Here is a 21,978-nt window from a genome sequence, read left to right on the forward strand (position 1 = left end):
TGTTCCGTTATTTTTTTAAATTATTTAGTGTTGTCGAAGTTTTTGGTTTTGATATGTATTACTTACATAGCTAAAATTATTATTATTATATTTCTGGATGTTCACTTTCATTACTTTAATACCTGTTTTATGTGATCAAAAGGTGAATCAGTACACAAAGAATGCAAACAAGTTAAAAAGCTAATATGGCAGGATTTAAAGCTTTCCACGACGCAAGCTTAAACTTCGAACAGGAACTTAATGCCCAAGCTGATAATTTATATTGTACTAAAGTTAATGACAATTTCGAAGACGCCGTTACGAAGAAACAGGAAAACCTATCCTTTCTTACGTCAAAGTTGCGCTTGTTACAAGCAAAGACGGTATCAGGTAAATTTTAACATACGAATCAAAGATAAACTGCGTAACAGTATCTCATTACACACGTCATTGATTTAACCGAGTACTACATATTAATTCGCGATAGTTATATCAGCAAACGAGGTTTTGTTTAATTGTCCCTATATTTCTAGTGCCTACACAAGTAAAAGAAACTGAACTAGATGCTGAGCGAGTTATCAATGACCTCAATGGAACTGTGACCCTTAAGCTTATTGAACAGCAACTTGTGAAGAATGTGACTCAAAGTAGTGCGGTGAAAGAGCTTCTAGCAACACCAAATGAGGCTCTTGAACCTGAATTAATAGAAAGGAAGAAGTAAGTTAAAAAATAATTATTCAACTTTAAGTATAAATATACATTTATACTTAAAGTTGAATTTCATGTTTAAATATTTGGGGAAACAATGACTAAACAGTATTCCATCTTTATCTCCTGTAACAGTATGTATTTTTATCTATATAATATTTCTTTTACTTTAGAAACATCCTTGCAGTAGCTGCTGAATTTGCTGATAAGGAATTAAAACTACAGCATTTATATAACACATTAAAAGAGGAGCACAGCACCTTATTGCAGTTGCGAAAAGAATGGGACACTGTAAGGGCAGAACTAAAAAGTAGTCAAAGAATAACACATAATCAGGAAGAGAACAAAGGACCATTGTATAGGTATATTGAATGAATTATCCTTGGTATCATTAATTACAGTTTCGGAACAACATTTTGTGTTCTCTTAGAGGTCCCTTCCTTCATAATAATTTCCAAATCAATAGATTCTGAGATAGTCAAACTATCCAGATATCAGCTCGCAAAACACATAGAACTCACACTAGCCAAATTAGATTTTGAATCTACAGAGGCCTTTCTACGTATTAAGGAATGACTCTGATGTCTCAAAAAGTAACACAGGCACACTGCATGATCATAATAACATTCAGCTACACTCTCAAATACATGCGCACATTTCCAGTCACATTCACTTGCTCACTCATTCTCAATTTCTAACACTAAATCAATCTGTACTTTACAATAATAATTATATAAGTCCAATATGTGAGTTTGTATAAAATTTTAACTTTTCTAACATAGTTTTGTAACAATTACTAATAAGTTTTATCTATATTATTTTTTTATATATAATATATATTTTTTAAATGTATTATTAAAATATGACTGGGGGCCAACAAAGGGGGGCCTATGTTCCATAGTGATATAAATTTCTTCTATCAGTAATTTTTCGTTGATTAAAATATAAATAAAATTTGTTTTATAAACGATGGTTATAAAAGTCGTTTATCATTGAAAAGATGACCTTAGAAACTACACTTTTTATTATGTTCAAATCTAGACATACATTTTTATATTTTATGTAGCTTATACACGCCATTTAATAGTCTAAATTTTAAAACTTCGTTCTTTTTATAGAGAACTAGCTGCCCCCGCAAACTTTGTTTCTCCTTAATGAGATTTTACTCAGCCTACCTGTTTAGTACATACCAACATGGAACATTTTGCTATGCTATCCCAGAGAATGTTCAGGTTTCCGGAATGAAATCTTTTTAGGTTGTTCTGTAATTTTTTCTCTGTTTTAACCTAGGAGTTCACAGCATAAGTTTTTAATAATGAAATAAAAAATAGGGGTTGATTGTAAAGGGATGAAAAATCAGGGTTATATGTATTTACTAATGCTGTATCATAATTTATTTTAAATCTAAAATTGAAAAAAAAAAGTTTAGGGGTGGATTACCCTTAACGTGTAGGGGGATGAAAAATAGATGTTCGATTCTCAGACCCACCCGATATGCACGCAAAATTTCAAGAGAATCGGGAAAGCCGTTTCGGAGGAGTTTAACCACAAACACCGCGACACGAGAATTTTATATATAAGATAACTAAGTAATCAGAATAAATGTTTATTACAGGAAACTTCAAAACGTAGTAGCGAAAATAGAGCAAATGCGATGGATGATACCGAAGCTCGTTATAGCAAAGTCTAGACACTACGATTGGGAAAGTGACCCCTATTCAAGACTGAAAGTACTAGCCCTATCACGACAATGTTACACTGTACAATCGTTTACTGACAACTAGCTCTGTAATATTAAACATAGTTATATCAACTATGTAACATAGCTAGTCTGTCATTTCTTAACTTAAATTATGATAACTAAACATATTTTAATCAAGTATAAGTGTATTATTTTATGTGGTAAATAAAAGCTTTATTGACTATTCTAAACATATTTTATTAGTTATTCCATTTAGTTTTAATTTAGGAAAGGAAAGCGATAGATAACATATGAGAACTTTGCTGATGTAAAATACATTTAACATGTCTGGGTAGACTAATACAATACCTGTTGCATACAGAAGTTTTAGTTGGATGCTAGAAAATATTACCTATTGAAAAAGGTTATAAAGCAATATAAATTTATATTTTCTAAAGCTAACATTAAAAAATAATAGTATGAGATCTGGCTGCAAAATAAGTGTGTTCATTGGTTATTTGCTCAAATGGTTCTATCTTTAATAGTTTAGGCAGGGTAACCAAAATAAGTAACTTTTTTGCTTCATTTTTTACACCTTGTGTCCGAAAATCCCTAATATCTTACGGAACCCTATTTTTGTTCAAAATTAAATATAGCCTATATTGCTTGTGGATAATGTAGCTTTCGAATGGTGAAAGAATTTTTTAATACAGTTGCTCAAAAAGTGGCATATTGCAGGGAGGTATAGCGTTCGGAAAGAGGGCTATTACACACTCGTGCTTTTTCTTTGCCATTCCCGCACTCGTGCGTTTTCTTTGCCAACTGTCAAAACAATGTCTATTAAAAAGAAAAAAATCAACCACGAAGGTTTTAATTTAAAAAAATCAAGAAGAAGTTTTTATGATATATGATTTCTAAATATTATAATAATTGGATTCAATAAGTTCGGTTATGTTTCTTTTTATTTCATATCAATAAAAAAATATTAAAAAGAATTGTACGATATATACAAATACGTATTTCTAAAAAGTTTACTAATAATTGGATTCAATAAGTTAGGTTAGGATTCTTTTATTTCATATCAATAAAAAAATATTAAAAAGAAAAAACCAACCACGAAGTTTTTACTAAAAAAAATCACAGAAGTTTTTATGATTCATGCAAATATTTTAAAAAGAAGCTACTAATTTGTTTCAATATCAGATTTAATCATTGGATTCAATGAGTTAGGTTTGGTTTCATTTCAATAAAAATAATCTACTGAAAACTTGCCTGTATGGGCGTAGTTTCCTTTGCCTACCCAGAATGGGTGAAGAAAAGAAAAAAAAGCTTTGCTCTATATTCTTTGACGGTTGGCGCCATTTGTTCTTGCGAGTTGAGTTATTTGTTGGGCAAAATGAGTAATTTCGACGATATTTTATTTGAATGAATACCACCCGAACTCAGTATAATTGCACAAAATGCTTCGGAGAACAATTTACAGGAAACATATAAGTCGCTTCATATCTCAACGAATTTCTTCCGCAGAGAGAAGAGAAAAAAAGCAAATAGTTTAATTAAATTGCTTAATTTTTTCGCAACTGTATTAAAAATAGTCGTTCAGTACACGTGCGGTACCGTCATTGCAACTTGTTCCGACTGTCAACCCTCACCTTCGGCTGCGCCTCGGCTCGGGTAGACATTCGTCGGAACTCGTTGCAATGACAGGCTTTCCGCACTTGTAATGAAATATACTATTTTAATACAGTTGCTCAAAAAGTGGCATATTGCAGAGAGCGTGCGGAAAGAGGGCTATTACACACTCGTGCTTTTTCTTTCCCAACTGTCAAAACAATGTCTATTAAAAAGAAAAAAAACCAACCACGAAGGTTTTACTAAAAAAAAAACATAGAAGTTTTTATAATTCACGCAAATATTTTAAAAGAAGCTACTAATTTGTTTCAATATAATATTTAATGATTGGATTCAATGAGTTAGGTTTGATTTCTTTTAATTTCATATCAATAAAAATATTCTACTGAAGACTGTGAAATTCCCTTTGCCTGACCAGAATGGGTGAAGAAAATAAAAAAAATTTACTCATATTCTTTGGCGGTTGGCGCCATTTTCCAAAAATGTAATTTCACAAACAAAATGAGTAATTTCGACGATATTTTATTTGAATTAATATCACCCGATCTCAGTATAATTGCACAAAATGCTTCGGAGAACATTTTACTGGAAACGTAAAAGTCGCTACATATCTACGTGCATAGAATTTATTGCGTGGAGAGAAGAGAAAAAAAAGCAAATAGTTTTATTAAATGGCTTAATTTTTTCGCAACTGTATTAAAAAAGACATTCGTCGGAACTCGTTGCAATGACAGGCTTTTCGCACTTGTAATGAAATATACTATTTAAAATCGGTCCAGTAGTTTATGAGCCTATTCATTACTATCAAACAAACAAAGTTTTTCTCTTTATAATATTAGTGTAGATATATGAAATGAAACTAATTTTTTTCTATTAATTATCATATATGGTTGCCTAAATCTGGCCGCAAATAAGGGTTGCTGGCTGTTAAAGATCATAAATATTTAATGGAGTGAAAAAGTTAACGCGTAACATTATGTGCTATACGAGGATAGAGATGGCCGGTTGCGCGACGCTTTTAGTATTAAGGCATTACGCATGCGTCGTAATTATAAATATAATATGTATTTTTAGCAACCAGAAGTGATAATTAAATAAAAAAATAAAACAATTCGGAATAACCTAAGAAGTTATTTTATGAACAAACTAATAAAACGCGATAATTTCAAAATCACATTAAAATTATCTTAAATCTGACTTATACAAACTAAACAACACGACTTTAGATATTCTAAAAACACAACCGTTAATCTTAAAACAATCACACAAAATCACACCGAATAAAAATAACATGGAACGAACTCACAGTACGCGGCTTCGAAACCAACCACCACTCTAGTCAACGTCCGGGCAGCAAATGCTAGCGTGGCTTTTTTTTTTGAATGGAATCTCGCTGTTGGCCTTAAGGGCCTTTACAGCTCAGCACGGGCTGTTTGGCGAGCTTAGCTCAGCCGGAAGCTAGCGTGGCACACTGAGGCCTTTCTTTTATAGTAAGCGGGTGGGGATCGAAACCACCTACTGCCCTCTGTTCAGTTTCTGCTTATAGTATATTATAATATAAAAATTGTTTTTTTAGCAAACGCCATGAATGCACTAATCCTGCAGCCAGATCTTAGACCAGAAGCTATTAAAAATATATTGTGTTAGTATTATTAAATAAAATGTTATATATTAAAATTACTGAATTCCTTGTTGACACAAAGATAGATATTTCCAAAGTAAATGTATCTTGTAATAAAAACACCACTGAATGTATAGCGTTTAATTTTCTTATTACAAATATACAAAATATTTATTTTACTAAAATAACGAGACCAAATTTTAATGCCAGGTTCCATCTGCGTAGAAGTCCACCAATTAAAACTGTTTATTCACAAACAGTACCTAATAAAAGGTCCCTTACGTTGGCTCTGAAAATATTTTTTAAATCGTTAGTTTGATTTAGGTTGATTGGTTGTTTCATAGTTGTATGAGAAATGACAATTCATAATTAAAGATGGCGCAGTCTTTTGCCTTTCCCATTAGGGATAAATTGAAAAAAATAAAATAAAGATGGCGCAATTCGACTTGTCAACTCAGTTTTTCGCGCCATTGTTTCTATCTTATCTATATGAATATATGCATTTTTCCAATTGTTTTAGTCAACAGAAATATAATATTATACTATATTTTTTTTAATAAAACATACTTTATTTGACTCAAAAACTCATTTTGTACTTATTCTATGTACCCTATAAGTAATGGATCAGTTTTTCTTAGGGCCTGCAGACTAAAAAACGCTAAACAAGAACTTGAGTACAACTTGAAATTCTGGTTTAAAAGATATTTAACCCAATTAAGATGAATTTTTAAACTTTTAGTCAAATACGTTTATAAGAATAAAAAGGTTATCAGAGTAAATGCGATAACGAATAAGCAATACTTACTTGTAAATATAAAAGTTATACTCGTTTGTATCTAGTGCAGTGTAGCCAAATCTTGGTAGTTTATTCGCTATCACCCAAACTTCGTTGTCCGTAATATGCAAATCTAAATAGTATAAATAAAGGATATATCACAGATAAAAAGCTTACAATTCACAATTGATCGCGTCTTTGTAAATGAAATAATGAATATTATAAAAAATAGAACAAAAAGTACTATTACTGTTTACTTCGCTGTACTAGTAGTACTAGTTCGTGTAGATCTACCTCACTCTCTTTCTCTTTCCTACTTTCTAACTTTGTGTATCTTTCTTTCTTTCTCAAACTTTCGTTGGAATATTGGACGCTACTCGTTGCTAACGCTCGCACTGGTATGTAACAGGTATACTACGCGTATGCGTTTGAGTGCCACACTATTGCTCTGTCTCTTTCTATTCCCCCTCCCAAGAAACGTGAAACATAATAACGAAAATTTGTTGGAAATCGCATTAGATGTTTCTCTTCAAAAATCTCAATAATAGATACCTACTTATATAGAATAGATTTGAGTACAATTTTATATGTATACTTAGAATGGAAAACATTAAAAGAAATATATTTGTCCCTTGTCAGTAACACATATAACATTTCTGTAATCAGGTCAAATTTTTTAAGAGGAATATTATGAATTAATATAAAAATAATTAAATACTCCAAAATCTAATAAAAAACAGAGAACAACTCACTAAGAGGGAAATAGTAAAAACTTACCAGAGGGATAACTCAATCTTTCGCTATCCTGCGCCAAAATAGCAACATTTTGCGGTTCCAACTTTCTTTGCGTATTCCAACACGAGACGGCGTCCCTTCCTATGTCAGCGAAGAACAGAACTCTCGATGGCTCATGATAGTCATGCATTGTGGATTGACTGTTTGGACCTCGCTCGCCTAAGTACTAAAACACAAAATGATATCAATTAAAAAAACTTTCGCCTTTGAATTTGTGTTATTTTAATAATTGGCAATGCATTTGCTTCTGGTAGTGACTGTCCTCCTTCCTGTTTCCCTCCTATTCTGTAAAACGGACTACAAACCCAAGCCTTAAATGTTTCTTACATCTCTTAGCAATTAACAACCTAGCCTTTTAACTAAACGGCACCGTTTAACTAGTTGCCTGAAAGATGTTCAGCCAGTTGATCAAACAGCTAGGTTAATGATTTGGGTCAATGACGTTTCATTACTCGCCTAGACTGTTAATTTAAATTAAAATTAACTTTCTGCCACTCTCAAACTAGAAACGAAACTCTACAAACTATCAAACTGTCGGCAAACTACAGCCACTGTTGTGGTGTTTTCCAAAGTTTAATGAAAAACAACAAGTACAATGGAAGAGTGCAGTGACAATACTAATGTGAATTTGACTTAAGCAATTTAAAAAAAAATATTTGTTATGTCATATGTTTCATCTACATATTTTATTTCTGTCAAATAATGTCTGTATTGTACGAATGGCCTAAGCTTTAGCCAGCCAGTTTATTAAATGTCAGTTTACAAATGCTATGGCTGAATATCTTTCAGGCCGCTTGTTAAACCATTTAGTTAAATGGCTAGGGTGTTAATTGAATGGCTAAAAAAGCTAGTTGGCTGCGACACATACACAGCATAATGTTTATACATTAAAAAAGACGATCTACTTAATAAAAATCGAAGACAGACAAATAATAATACAAGCCATGTATGTGGCTTCAAATCAATTCAACGTCATACGTCTTAAGAATGTTCTTAAGACGCATGACGTTGAATTGATTTTGATGAGAAATTCTTGTTTGAACTTACAGCTAACTTATCGAAGAAGTAACGATCGCTGCTCGCAGTTTTATTCTGCAAAAGGCAGGTGGAAATAGAGAACTCTTGTGTGCTGATGAGAGGGTGGAAATATGCTGTCCTGCATCCAGAACCGGCTGGTGATAGGGCGATGCTGAATATGCCGTCGCTCCATTGAAAATATTCGCCTGACGGAAAACATTTTTTTTTCTTCACCCTTGTTTTTATATATATTTTAAGTTTTTAAAGATGACGTATGTAAACATTATATACATTTTGATAAATAAAATATATAGAAATCGCTAATATATTTATAGAATATTAGTATTACTAAAATAATAATTAATATCAAATATTTTCTCGCTGTATCGAAATATCTGTGAGACAGAATTTCATTCAGTTGATACAAAGTTGATACGCCGACACATAGATGGCGCTACGGGTATTATTTTAATGTGATTTTTAGTTTGTGTTGTGAAGGACTTTTTTTGTTTATACAAAAGCCTATTTTGAGACTAAAGACAAATCGTACCATAAAATGGTTGAATAAAATCAAGTAAATCGTACAAGGTTTGAGTCGTACAAATTGTTTGTAAGAGAAGCCATAAATATTGATTGATGTATCCATGTATGCAGATCAATCCCAAGGATTAGAATAATTTAATTTTCTCTACTTTGGCTTGGAAATCAATATATATATATATATATATATAAGTTGTTGTATAAACGGATTCAATCCCACAAGAAGTAGTTCATCTTCTGGAGCCTGGTTGGTCATACGCTTAGATTATTTCTGTTTCGAGTAAGTATTATACTGGTGAAAGCCACCATTTGCTTAAAATTGTTTTTATTTTTTGTACTCACAAGGCTTTAAAAACATATTGAACAGATATTGTCATAATATTTAATTCCCTATATGTACGAAACGAAAAAGCAATTAATATGGATTTGTTTAATAAGCTACTTTTAAACGGACATTGTAGAAAATAATATTAAAAATAACACAAATCCTTTATTCGGATATACTCACCAGAAACCCTCAAATTTTCAGACAGTGGATTGAAATTGAAGTAATTATGGGTGATTCGCCAGCTATCGTTATCTCTCAGCGAATACACAATGATACCATTTGTTGTCAAATCCGGGACATAGGCATATGCGTCTGCGCAGTTGTTTGTTATATCCACTGTTATTGATGCAAGGCCTAGAATAGAGTTCATGTTATTTATTTATTTATTAAATCAATCAATCTCAAAAAAAAAATTACAATTAAAACGTAATTTTTTTTTTGAGTAAAATAGCGTATTGATAATAGAGTGAGTTATGTACTACAGTTATAAATAAAATCCATATCAACAAAAATTATCAAGTCATTTTTAATAAAATACTGACCGCTAATTAATAAATAATATTACAAATACCGGCAAACTTCTTGAGCATTAAACAAGAGAGTGGAGGAAAGTTTGCGCATCGTATCGCAGCGACAGCAGTTGACACAAACGTCAACTGGTTAATACTATTAAAAACTATTATTAAACCGGTTAAAACTGGTCAATCACGCGATCGACACGTCACTCTACCCCCCCCCCATCTCCCCCCCCCGTGATACCTGAAAATCGCTTCTGCGAATCCATTGCCATCTGTTCAAGAAGTTTGCCGGTATCTGTAGTTTGTTACACACCTGTTGGAGTGCTTGCTGAAGGGATATCCGATTCCTTGAAGGTATACCTAAAGATCACCTGGTCCGTCTTCAGGTCGTATACAACTATGGCTGGCGGCTGCAACTGTCGACGATTAACTGCAAGTGTAAAATGCCTAAGCGGTTTTAAAATAGGAGGATATTGATCCTACTGTCTCGGAAAGTAATATCCAGATTTTTTATTATAGAACAAGGAGAAACGGGCAGAAGGCTCATCTGAGCTAATCACCCGATCAAAGCTAAGCTCATCATCAATACCACTGCCAATAAAGGACTAATCTTGGCTTTAATTTTTTTCAGTTATAAATTAACTATTAATTAAGATGATATGGGAACATCGCGTGATGGTTGCAAGTCGTTACAAACGTGTAAAACAAAATCTTGGTGATTAAAAAGAGTGGTGGAGGGTTTATTGCCAGTTCTTCTTCTGATTTGAGAACTGGCAGTAAATGTAAAATTGGAAGCATTTATCATTTTATACGTATTTCTATAATGACGTTCATAAATTTGTACATTGTGTTAATCTCAATGAATATATGATTTTGAATTTCAATCTGCTGTCCTCTTGAAGGACCCGTATCGTATTGGTTCAGAAATACTTCAACGGGTACCACATCGTGTAGTTGCGCGGCTAAAACTGTCTTAAAAAGGTGTAGAACGATGTACGTCACGATAAAACAGATGGAATTTCGTTTATGCCTCGTCCGATGGTGACACTCCACACCAACTACTAACCTAGAGTCTCAGCGTCAGAGTTCAGCGGCTCATTAGTTCTAAATTTAACCATGCATTTCTAGAGGAGATATTTATTACCAAAATAAATAAAGTGGACATGATACATAATGGAAGTCAAGTAACTTTGTGGAACCAGCTGCCCACCCAAGTATTTCCGAACCAATTCGACTTAGGGTCCTTCAAGAAAAGAGCGTACAAATTCTTAAAAGGCCGGTAACCCACTCGCGAGCCCTCTAGCATTGAGTGTGTCCATGGGCGGCGGTATCACTTATCATCAGGTGAGCCTCCTGCCCGTCTGCCCCCTGTTCTATAAATATAAACACAAAATAAATAAACAGAAGTTTACCGGGTTATCGGGTTATATAACGTTGACAAAGGCGGTTCAACTTACCCGGTAACTCCAGTAATCCAGTATCCACCATCCACAGCCTTCCGCATGTATCTGCTCGTGTTCGATAAACAGATATAAGGGATCTACCTGAATATATATTCGGATAGGGTTTCAGGGCTGGCGATCGGCCATTTTGATCGTTTAAATCTATGTAGTTCAACGTGGCTGGTATTCCTGTAATTAATAATTCACACTGAAAATGTTAAGAACTGGCCAGTTAGAAACATTGCTAATTAAAACTTTTTTTAATTTCAGTTTTAGAACTCTTTGGAAACATAATTTAGTATATTGCTTCATTTGTCATTTGTTTTTTTGTGAATTGGCGGCAAATCTAAAACTCTTGTTACACGTGAAAATGAACCTAACGCGAGAAAATTTTCGGTCAACGATTTAATATGACTTTCATTGAGGGCTTACTCAACAACAAAGCTATGATTGGCTGCGATTAGCATTTCTTAATGAAGCCCCATCTCGTGCCACTATTTACAATTAGTTTAACGAGTTTATGTGTGGACTCAATGTTGTTCCGCGTGAGGTACGTAATTAAACATTTCGGATCATGACCCCCTCTGAGCTGGTTCCAGGAATTAGGTGGATCACTAATTGAACATAATGTTTTGATTTCAATATTTTGTCACCATACAGATTTTATGTAACTACATACCTTCAATATTTAATTAATTTAATGTATGATGGCAAACGTATAAGTTCTTGACTTGACCACGACTATGTCACCCCCTTCTGGGGCCAAAGCTGGATACTTTTACTCTACCAAAACACAATATATAAAAAATTACTATACCATATCTACGTCGAGGTAATGCGATGAATAATCGATGTCCAACTTTCTCGGCACCCATGGGCACATTGTTGTATTGTATGAAGAATTTGTTCGCGTCAGCTGTAATAAAATTCACATAATAAATAAAATATGTTTTTTATTTGAATCTGTAGGCATCCCTACTTATCGGCAAAGAAGACAGAGGCCGAAAATGCCAGCGTCAAAAAATCTCGATACTCTTTTAAAAAAGCAAATCATCAAACAACACTTATTTTAAAAGAAATACAGCAAATTAATTAGAAGTCTAGTCCCGGGCCCTTTACGTGGCAATGTATCAGTTTGTCGAGTGCTATTAATCTTTTTTTTAAATAAAATAAATAAGATAAAAATAATTGCTTACCATTTGTATCAGGCGGAGTCACAGGTCCTTAAAAAAGACATAAAAGTACACATACACAGACAGAACTATTAATATATAACCGGGTACTACCTCACCCCTTATTTCCCCAAATGGCGCGAAAGGCTGACCAAACCTTAAAATCATGACTGAACTGAATCCACTCCGCGCGCCCTATTTAGTGGGAATAGAGTACAAACTTTTTTTTAGTTTTGTTCAGTTGTTTTTTAGTTTTGTTAGTACCCGGTTATATATAAGACTTATATAAAATAAATTTTCGATGTTTTGCTCTACTGAGTCATGCGACTCTCATTTGTTTTCTATAGAACAGGTGGTAAACCGGCAGAAAGATCATCTATTGTTATTTGTTATGTGAGCCAGAGGGCTCGCGAGTGCATTGGGTGCTTTTAATATGCTCTTTTCTTGAAGGACCCTAAGTCTACTTTGTTGGGAAATACATTGGTACACAGCTGGTTCCACATAGGAAGGTGCACGGCAAAAATTGAGGTCAAATTTTTCTGCAGTATTTGCTGGACAAGAACGGCAAACATTGCGAGGCAACAGACATTACACACAAATTTGCAGTGTGTTTGAACTCTGCCTGTAAAAAATAATGAAACCACCGTTGGGTCTTAAGACCGAACGCGATGGAGTTTCACTGTGGACGCCCTTTGCCCCACCTGGTTATAGGACATTAATTAACTAACTACTATCGTTGGGTCTAAGCATGCCGATCTCCTCACGATGTTTATCTTCACCATACGAGCGAGTATGAAATGCACACATAGAAAGTCTATTGACACAGCATATCGTAGTAATAGGGATGAGAGTCGAGTTTAGAAATACCTGAATTTTCCACTTAAAATTTGTGGAAATAAAAAATACTAATTTCTTAAAATAGATTATCTATTTTAAGAAATTAGTATTTTTAAGAAAATAGTTTTTATTTAAGAAAATAGTATCTTAAAATAGATTTTGAAAGATGCTCTTGATCTCACCGATGTAAGAATATTATTGAAATGATTACCAATAGCTCTTGCTCTTCTTCTAAAATAACTCTTGGTTTGTGCAATGACTGCTGCCCTGGGGTCGTTCAAGTATTACATAAGCACCATAGGGGGTGTTTGATTTTCATATTTGGTGATTACGTCAACATTGTCTATGATTAAAAACGAAATGCATTTTCGGGGATTCATACAAACTATAAATACATTTATGTACTGTTATTTTTGAGAGCATTGCTTACTTTTGGTGACTGCTGAATACTCTTCTGATGTCTGGACTTACCATGATTCGAGTTCTGCTCCTCCGCAGTGGAGAAAACCAGTCTGTCTGTCTCTCTCTTCATACGCTCATCATCAACATCACCGTATCGATCTTGCAATACTGTAAAGAACAATTTCATCAGAAATGTTTGACATTCAAAAGCTTTAACACAAACAGCGTTGCATAATGCATTGGTCTTGCCGGATCTTTGGACTCCTTGTGACCTGAGAGACTTTTCTTAGTTATACTCCATTTGCTATCTCTTTCAGAAGTTCTCTTCTCTGCAATCTTCAATAAGTTCAATGAAATGTTGATTTAAGTAAATAAGAATTGTTTTGTGTGTAAATGAAGTGAAAACCGTAAAAGGCCAGTTAAGAATTATAAATAGATTTTAAAAGTAGAACAAATTGTAATCTAAAAATTAACTACTAATGACTACTTTACAGAAAACTACCTAAAAAAAGAGTGTGTGTACTTACTTATGTACACGCGTTAGAAGTTATACTTCTTTGGTGTATGGAAAAAAATAACTAAAATGCAGTAGTGATTAACGATAAATATTAAAATAAATCAAAAAGATTTTATTTAAATAAATAAATTATTAGTAAATACCCTATCACCATCGTATATGAAATTAATTTAAAAACACCAAAATAATATTTATTTATTCACACTGTTTAATTGTACTGTTACGAAACACGTGTTCTAGATATAAATTACTAGAATATACAACTTGAACATAGTTATCGATTTCCATGCCACATAGACCTAACTTTACGATGTCGAATTTAGGTGTTGGTGTGCGTGTGCAATAAAAATTCACTCTCCTTATTTTTCTCCATCGCGCCAAAAGAAGTATAACTTCAACAATGAAAACTTACATTCACTATTCAACACATAAAAAATTAAAAAACGAATTTCTATTACCCAAATACATTATATATGGGGAAAAAATCAACTATCTTATTGCAAATTAATTAAACTCGCTACCAGCTGCACAATATTAAATTTTTATTAAAAAAATATTACATAAATCAAACAATTATAATTATGCATAACAAAAAATATGCTAATCAGACATCATCTACATTTAATTCTTATTCCAATACAGGAATGCATCCTGTATTCGAATGAGAATTCTCGTCAAGAACAGGTTTCTTGCATCGTCTATTTATGGATCGTCAATGTTTCAATTGGTTTGTGACTTTTCACGTGTAATGAATTAATTTTTAATGGTTTAATGGGTATAATGTCATAGTGTATATGTCACTGGCCTAAGTATTTATTTATTTACACTTCGTTGCCTTTTACAAAAATATACATATAAAAATCAGGTTACATACGTTATTAGGCCACGGGCGGTCTTATCGCTAACAACGATTTCTTCCAGGCAAGCCTAATATGGAACAATAAAAAATGGAAAACCTACAGAGGGTAAAATACAAAAAGTGCATAGATATTAACAAAAAAATTCAAAATAACATATTTTAACTATGACTAAAACGAAATGTACTAAAACCTAAAGAAAAAAATAAAAATAATAATGTCTATAAACAAAAATGTTTAAGCTTGATATATAAGTAGTAGCTAATTACGAGGCATAAGAAAAATTATCAAAAAGAAGATTTTGAAATTTACTTAGTAGTAGTATAGAAGAAAATTATTTAAATCCGTTCGACATCTTGGTGGAAAGAAAAATTGTAGGTATCCAGTTTTGTTTGTATTTGCGTTACTACTTAGAGGACTTTAAGAGTGGTACCATTTAAGAGCCAGCAACACAAATTTTGTGTCGTAGATGTCCATAGGTGGCGTAACATAAGCCTGCTCGTTAGCTTTCTGTACAATCAAAAACAATCAGGGATTTCATTCCTACATTTTTTTATATGAGTGAACTCTTAAGTAAATAAAAATATGCAAAATCAAAATTATACTGTACCTAACCATACCGATGCTAGTCCCCACACTACTTTCATCATCAAGTGTCCAGGGTGACCAGATCATCAACCGTGAGTCAAATATTATACGTAACCTAATACAAATTATTTTTATATAAAAAAAAATCAAAGAAAACACATTTTACATGACAGACTTAAAATAAAATACTGTATGCGTGTGTGTGATTTTGTCAGATGTGTTGTGTGTGTGTGTATCTTGAGTTTTTTATCGACGCGGTAAATCACCGACTGGCTAATCTTGTTGCATCATGTTCTGTCTGACCTTAAACAAACCAAATATTGTACTAATTTGTAAACATCCGCTTGAGTTTACTATGAAATTTATATTTAACTAGCAGACTCTGCCAAGCTTTGTTGTGGCTAAGGTTTTTATTATATAACATGGTAGTAAACTCTTCAAGGGAAACGGTAGAAGAACCTTTGTGAAAGGTAGATAGCTTATGTGAAACGTTTTTACTTTTAACACAGCGCCATCTGTTATAATTGTATCAAATAATAAACAAATATTTGCATGGTATAAATTGAGATATGAGCTATCCTATCTTTTAAGTTAGATCAAACTGCACACGGTGTGCAAATTTGATTGATATCGTTCGGTAGTTTAGGAGTCCATAGCGGACAAACACGTAATTTATATATATTAAGATTTACGTACATACATGTTGACCTTAAAAACTTTGTAATTTTTTCTTGGTTAATAATTGATTTATAGATGATCAGAAAGTCCAATGGGGTTGTAAATGTAATTAAAGTTTAAAAGTGTGTTTAAAGCCTTCTATAGCTTCTGAATTTGTCACATTATTATTAATAAAAAAATAAATATGGATTACTTCGCTTTTTTGTTATCTTTGGAGACTCTTGGGCCATGGGGTTCAAGTGTACAGGCGGTTATTTAAGATGTAAGTTGGAGTGTGGATAGTACTGCTGACCCTAGAGCTATTGCTTTCCTCTCTCAACGAATTAGTATCACAATACAGCAAGGTAATACCAGTAAAGGTACAGATGCCACAAGGACCAAACTTTTTAAATTCGTTTTCGTTTTTATGTAACGTTAGTTATTTCGGCTATGTACATATTTGCGTGTTGTTCCAACGAGTACGTAAGTGCGTGCTACTTTTTCCCCATTCGTACTGCTGATAGAGGACAAATATTTGTTGTTTTTTGTTGTTAATTAACTATTAAAATGTCATGTGGAACATGGTGCAATGGTGGCAGCTCCTTACAAACATTATGTACATACAACTTGGCGATAAAGTGGCGGAGAGTTTATTGTCAGTTCTTCTCGTCTGTTCTACGCCCTTGATTTGAGAACTGGCAGTAAATGTCAAATTACATTTGACAGTCAATATGTATTTCTTTATTGGCATTCATAAGTGTACATTGTGTTACCTAAATGAATAAATGAAAAATGGTCATACAACCCACATAATATCGCAAACATACTAAGTTCGTATCTTTGCCTGTGGTTAGTCATTAAAGTAAAGACGTATGACATTGAATATAAGGCAATCAAAAATAGGGCTGTGTCATGGCCGCGGTCGTTGTGAATACGTTTATGTTATGATTAAAACTTAAACCAATAGCTTCTCCGAGTCAAAAGAAAAAACTGATAATCACCGTTCATCTTTCTTAACCGCACATGATGCATCTTTGATCTTTTAGGGACTGGAATTACTTTATTTTGGATGACAGATTCGTAACTACAACTCAAGATTTACAAATTTAAAGACGTATTTACGTCAACATATCATAATGTCTGTGGTACCAGATTGAAAAACTCAAGAGTTTAACGTAATTGCTGATACTAATATGATATTAAACGTACTTGTATAAATGAATATAAAAATACCACGATGATTACAACTTTTTGCACGGATCGTAGTCATGGTAACAGCTGCTATCCACGTTTTATAACAAGACTGGATTTTGAGTTGAAAGGAAACAGGATCAGTTTCTAAATTAAAAGAATCTTTTAACTCTACATTTTATTTATGTTTCTCTGCTTCATTTTATTTATGTTTTAAATTAGAAATAATTCTATAAGAAGCCAGTTTTCGATGGACACCTATTTGATTATTAGCTGTCACGTTACAGAATGTTACAGAAATAATTCAATAAAAAGCTTGAATTATGTTAAAATACACATTAAAAGGAAGTTGTCAAGAAATGGTGTACTTTTTTTTCCATGTAAAGAGAAGGTCTTCGACCAAAATAATTAAGACATTAAAACAAATAATGTAAATATTTCTAACTGTTTTATAATTGTTAACCACCAATGTTTTTTCATTCATTCATCATTAAACATTCGCTCTAACGGTGAAGGAAAACTTCGTGAGAAAACTGGCATGTCTTATACCCAAAAAGTCGACGGCGTGTGCCAGGCACAGGAGGCTGATTTGATATTTTGATTTTTTTGTAGAGCCACCGATTTGATATTTTTTTAGTAATAATAATAATAAATGGACACAACACTTAATTAAATTATTCAGATACACATTGTTAAGTCTTCTCAGAAATGCAGTTCGCGATGTTTTTTGTAAATAAATTTACAACCAATATGTATAAAGCGTAAATATTCAACGGCCAGGGATTACGGGTATTTACGAGGGATTATATACATCTAGTCTGTACTGATTATAAGTTCAAAGACGTGTCAATACTAACAGTGTATCTATTGATTGCAGTGTCGAAGGTCATTGCAATTACTACCTAGTATAAGTATTTGTGGGTATTTCTGGTGGCTTGGTTTTGTCTAAGATACTTTAAGATTTTTATCATATAACGTACTTACTAGAGGGCCGAATTACACAATTGGATATATATTTTGCCTTTTTGTTAGTACACGAATGACAGTTATGAAATACAATAAATAGAATTGTCTAAATCTCATTTGAAAAGTTAGAGATGTGTGAGATTCAATATTCAATATTTTAAATTATATGTATATGGAAAGATATAGGAACTGAAAGACGAAATTTACATGTGAAACCACAGCTTTGTAATTTATTTAAAAAAAATGAAAAAAAAAAATACGTTTATTTAATTAAAACAGACATACATCACATATTTAAAAGACATACAAACACAATAAATTTAATATAAATAAAAAAACAATCTACTGATGAATTCGCTAAAACATTTCTTAATAAAAAAGAGCTTTTTATTAAGAAATGTAAAGATAAAGAATTATTTATCAACGATAAGATGGAATGAAACTTAATTCCACACGAACCGATTATATATATTATTTAAACTTAATTACTTAATTGATAAATGAAAGTTTAATTCAATAGAACCCAATAGTCTTTAAAATAAACTGCCAAGATTAGTTACTTACACTGAATTCCATTTATGTCATATGTAACTTGTTTCCAAGCAAAGACTTCTTGAAAAGCACCAAGGTTTTGTGCCAATACAACTTTTGAGATGCACAAAAACACATACACTTTTAACATATTGTAAATGTCGTATGACGTCCGAGTCTCACTATTTCTGAGTAAATTATGTTCGCTTTGATGCTACGCGCCGCGCAAATTGTTTTCTGTGCGTTAATAAGTCAACGCTATTTCGAAGTTGGCGCGCTTGTCATTTTTGACAATTGTCATGTGCATAGATTTTTTTTTGGGATGTATTTGCTCCAGTTTAAACAATATGTATTAAAAACTTAGCGATTGAAGAGTGGCGGAAAGCTTCTTGCCAGTTTTTCGTCCTTGACTTGCGAATTGGTAGTAAATGTAAATTGACAATAAATTTAATTTTTTTGACATTCATAAGTGTACTTGTTTACCTAGATGAATAAAGATATTTCGTTGTTGTCGTGTAACTAATTGTTTTATACATAGCAGAAGAAATATGTGTAAAAACGTGAAAGGTGACTAACATCGTAAATTAAATTAACATAATGTAAATATATGTCATAATGTCTAATGCTAACGCCATTAGCACATTTTATGGAACACCCCTTGTACTGTACATAGATGACCTAATCATATCGATTCTTAACATAGATATCTGTTTTGCCAAGGGATTTTCCGTGATATCATTTGACCACATTGTATAAATAAAATTCTACCGATTTCAATTCTTAGTAATGTAATAATAATATTATTATTACGTACAGCTATTTTTTACTTAGTAGTATGTATAGTTACATAGTTTAATTAAACAGAAAACAAAAACTAATCTTAAAATATAATGTATTTAAATATATTATTAAAAGGAATCACTTTAGGCAAGGTTTCGAAGATACTGGAAGCGTTCCGCCTTTGGATAGCTAGACTATCGCTTTGCCCGAGCTAGCTTCCAGCTCTTCGGTCTCCTGTGAATAGAAATACTGTACGTTTATAACTATGGTATTTTTGTGTGGTGTTAGATTGTGATTATGCCTATATAAAGTGACACAATGACTGACGATGAAGTATTCGGGGTGCTCGGATTATTAATAAAACCGTAAGCCGTGTCGAGACGCTTGGCAGATGTGAAACATCGACATTTTGTAAAAAAATTATTCAAATCTTATCTATGAAACAGAACCCAGATAGCCAAAATAGGTAATGCTCAAAGCTCAGAAATACCAGTAACAGGCGGCGTCCCACAAGGGTCTATACTAGGTCCACTGTTATTTTTAATATATATTAATAACATTCACGAGCTCGGTTTACATGCCCAAATCACTCTCTACGCTGATGACACCTGCTTCTTTTATTTCGGTATAAATATCCAGACTATGGTTGCTCGAGCTCAGTCAGACCTAAATTCTCTATATTCTTGGTTTCAACAAAATCTGCTAACCATAAATATCTCAAAAACATCTTATGTAATATTCAGAGCAAAAAATAAAATCATTCCTATCTTTCAACCGTTAAAAGTTCAAGACGTTGAAATCACAAACAAAAAATGGGAAAAATATCTGGGTCTTAGAATAGATACATATTTAAAGTGGAACTTTCATATATCACACATAATTACCAAACTAAAATCACTTGTAGGCAGATTTTGGTCAATATCAAAATGTATTCCTCAATCCGTACGTCATTTAATTTATAATTGTTTAGTCAAGCCACATTTCATATATCTAATTGAAATATGGGGTACGGCATGTAAAAACATAATTTCAAACTTACAACCACTACAAATAAATTAATAAAATCATTATATAGATACAATTTTTTAACACCGACTAATAAAATCTACCAAGAAACCAAAATTATGACAATTAAACAACTATAGCACCTGTATCTTGATAAAAAAAATTTAAATAGCTCTATCCATAGTTGCTTGTCGTTTAAAAAAATCAAATACACTACTACTCGCAATACTCGTCGAGCGAGTTATCTTGCCGAAGCCGCGTACAAATTATTTGAAGAAATCTATTAGATATGACGGTGTGCAATTATTTAATCAATTACCATCTCAAATTGACAAATTCAAAAAGGCATTAAAGATGCATGTTAGAATGAACATAGCTGACTAAAATTGTTACTGCTAATGGCGACGTGTATCTCGCTCGTATATAATATATACATATTAATATTAAGTTTCTCATGTAAATAAATATTTATGTTTTGTAATGAGAAATAAAGTTCTTTAAACTGAAAACTTAACTTAAAAGTAACTAGCGACCCGCCCCGGCTTCGCACGGGTGCAATGCTGATACTGAATACACTACAGAAAATCTGTGAACGTTGTATATAAAAATGTGGGTTATCCATAACAGATAGACATATACCATCACCGACTTTTCTGTAGACCTTTTCAATGTGTACAATACTTAGTGCATTATTTTGATAAAACTCGTAGGGTTCAGCCTGCGTTTGCAATGTAAGCGGAAAAAATATAATTATTTACGATATCACATTAGAAACCTCAAAAATAACAGTACTTCTCCACTATTTCATGGATGTACATATAAACCTTCCTCTTGAATCACTCTATCTATTAAAAAAAACCGCATCAAAATCCGTTGCGTAGTTTCAAAGATTTAAGCATACAAAGGGAAATAGGGTCAGGGAAAGCAACTTTGTTTTATACTATGTAGTGATATGCTGAAAAGAACAGATTGTGATAGATAACGACTATTTATTGAATAAACATTTATTTAATTAAATACAAAATATTACGAATTTATTTCAAATCGTGATTACTTAATTCGTTTAATCTGTGACTTCGGTAATAGTTATATTCGATGTTGCCTCTGAGGACGGTATTACTAGGACAATTGGTCGATGGTAACTGAAGTATGTTACAAAAGTATTGGACATAACATTATCAAGATATCTAATAAATACAGCATTCCGCATGGCGTAGATGTTTCACATCAATAAAAACAACATAATTCAAAATTTAAAATCTATATCGCATGATGTGCGGGCATTATATTTTGTTAAACTTATATTTGATAAAATTTATATTTTGTGTACTATTTGAGCTCCGCACCATTAATAATAATTGGTTCCTTATTAAAAAATAATAGCAATCACGCATAACGATAACGCTAACCAAATACGCCAGTATTTTTTTAAATATATA

The 21,978-nt window shown here is 32.5% G+C and overlaps 2 protein-coding genes across 3 annotated transcripts; one reads left to right on the forward strand and one right to left on the reverse strand.

Annotated features, from left to right (window-relative positions):
- Nucleotides 1-46: 46 nt before the first annotated feature.
- LOC110997293 lies at nucleotides 47-2,612 on the forward strand. Its single transcript, XM_045633261.1, has 4 exons — nucleotides 47-369; nucleotides 513-696; nucleotides 861-1,049; nucleotides 2,303-2,612. Exons 1-4 carry the CDS (start codon nucleotides 186-188, stop codon nucleotides 2,469-2,471), a joined length of 726 nt encoding a protein of 241 aa, XP_045489217.1. The 5' UTR covers nucleotides 47-185; the 3' UTR covers nucleotides 2,472-2,612.
- Nucleotides 2,613-5,747: 3,135 nt separating this feature from the next.
- Nucleotides 5,748-18,974, reverse strand: LOC110997307 (L-dopachrome tautomerase yellow-f2). Of its 2 annotated transcripts, XM_045633228.1 has the most exons (12): nucleotides 18,788-18,974; nucleotides 15,432-15,524; nucleotides 13,517-13,615; nucleotides 12,233-12,259; nucleotides 11,854-11,952; nucleotides 11,052-11,225; nucleotides 9,908-10,024; nucleotides 9,257-9,430; nucleotides 8,239-8,414; nucleotides 7,174-7,357; nucleotides 6,427-6,529; nucleotides 5,748-5,910 (listed from the first exon to the last, which is right to left on the reverse strand). In XM_045633228.1, exons 2-12 carry the CDS (start codon nucleotides 15,469-15,471, stop codon nucleotides 5,868-5,870), a joined length of 1,236 nt encoding a protein of 411 aa, XP_045489184.1. In that variant the 5' UTR covers nucleotides 15,472-15,524; nucleotides 18,788-18,974; the 3' UTR covers nucleotides 5,748-5,867. The 2 variants fall into 2 exon arrangements, with proteins under 2 accessions (XP_045489184.1, XP_045489183.1); XM_045633227.1 differs by lacking the exon at nucleotides 15,432-15,524 and having other exon boundaries at nucleotides 18,788-18,972.
- Between the last annotated feature and the right edge of the window lie 3,004 nt (nucleotides 18,975-21,978).

The sequence above is a fragment of the Pieris rapae genome, chromosome 22 (genome assembly GCF_905147795.1).
Source record: "Pieris rapae chromosome 22, ilPieRapa1.1, whole genome shotgun sequence".
NCBI lineage: Eukaryota > Metazoa > Arthropoda > Insecta > Lepidoptera > Pieridae > Pieris > Pieris rapae.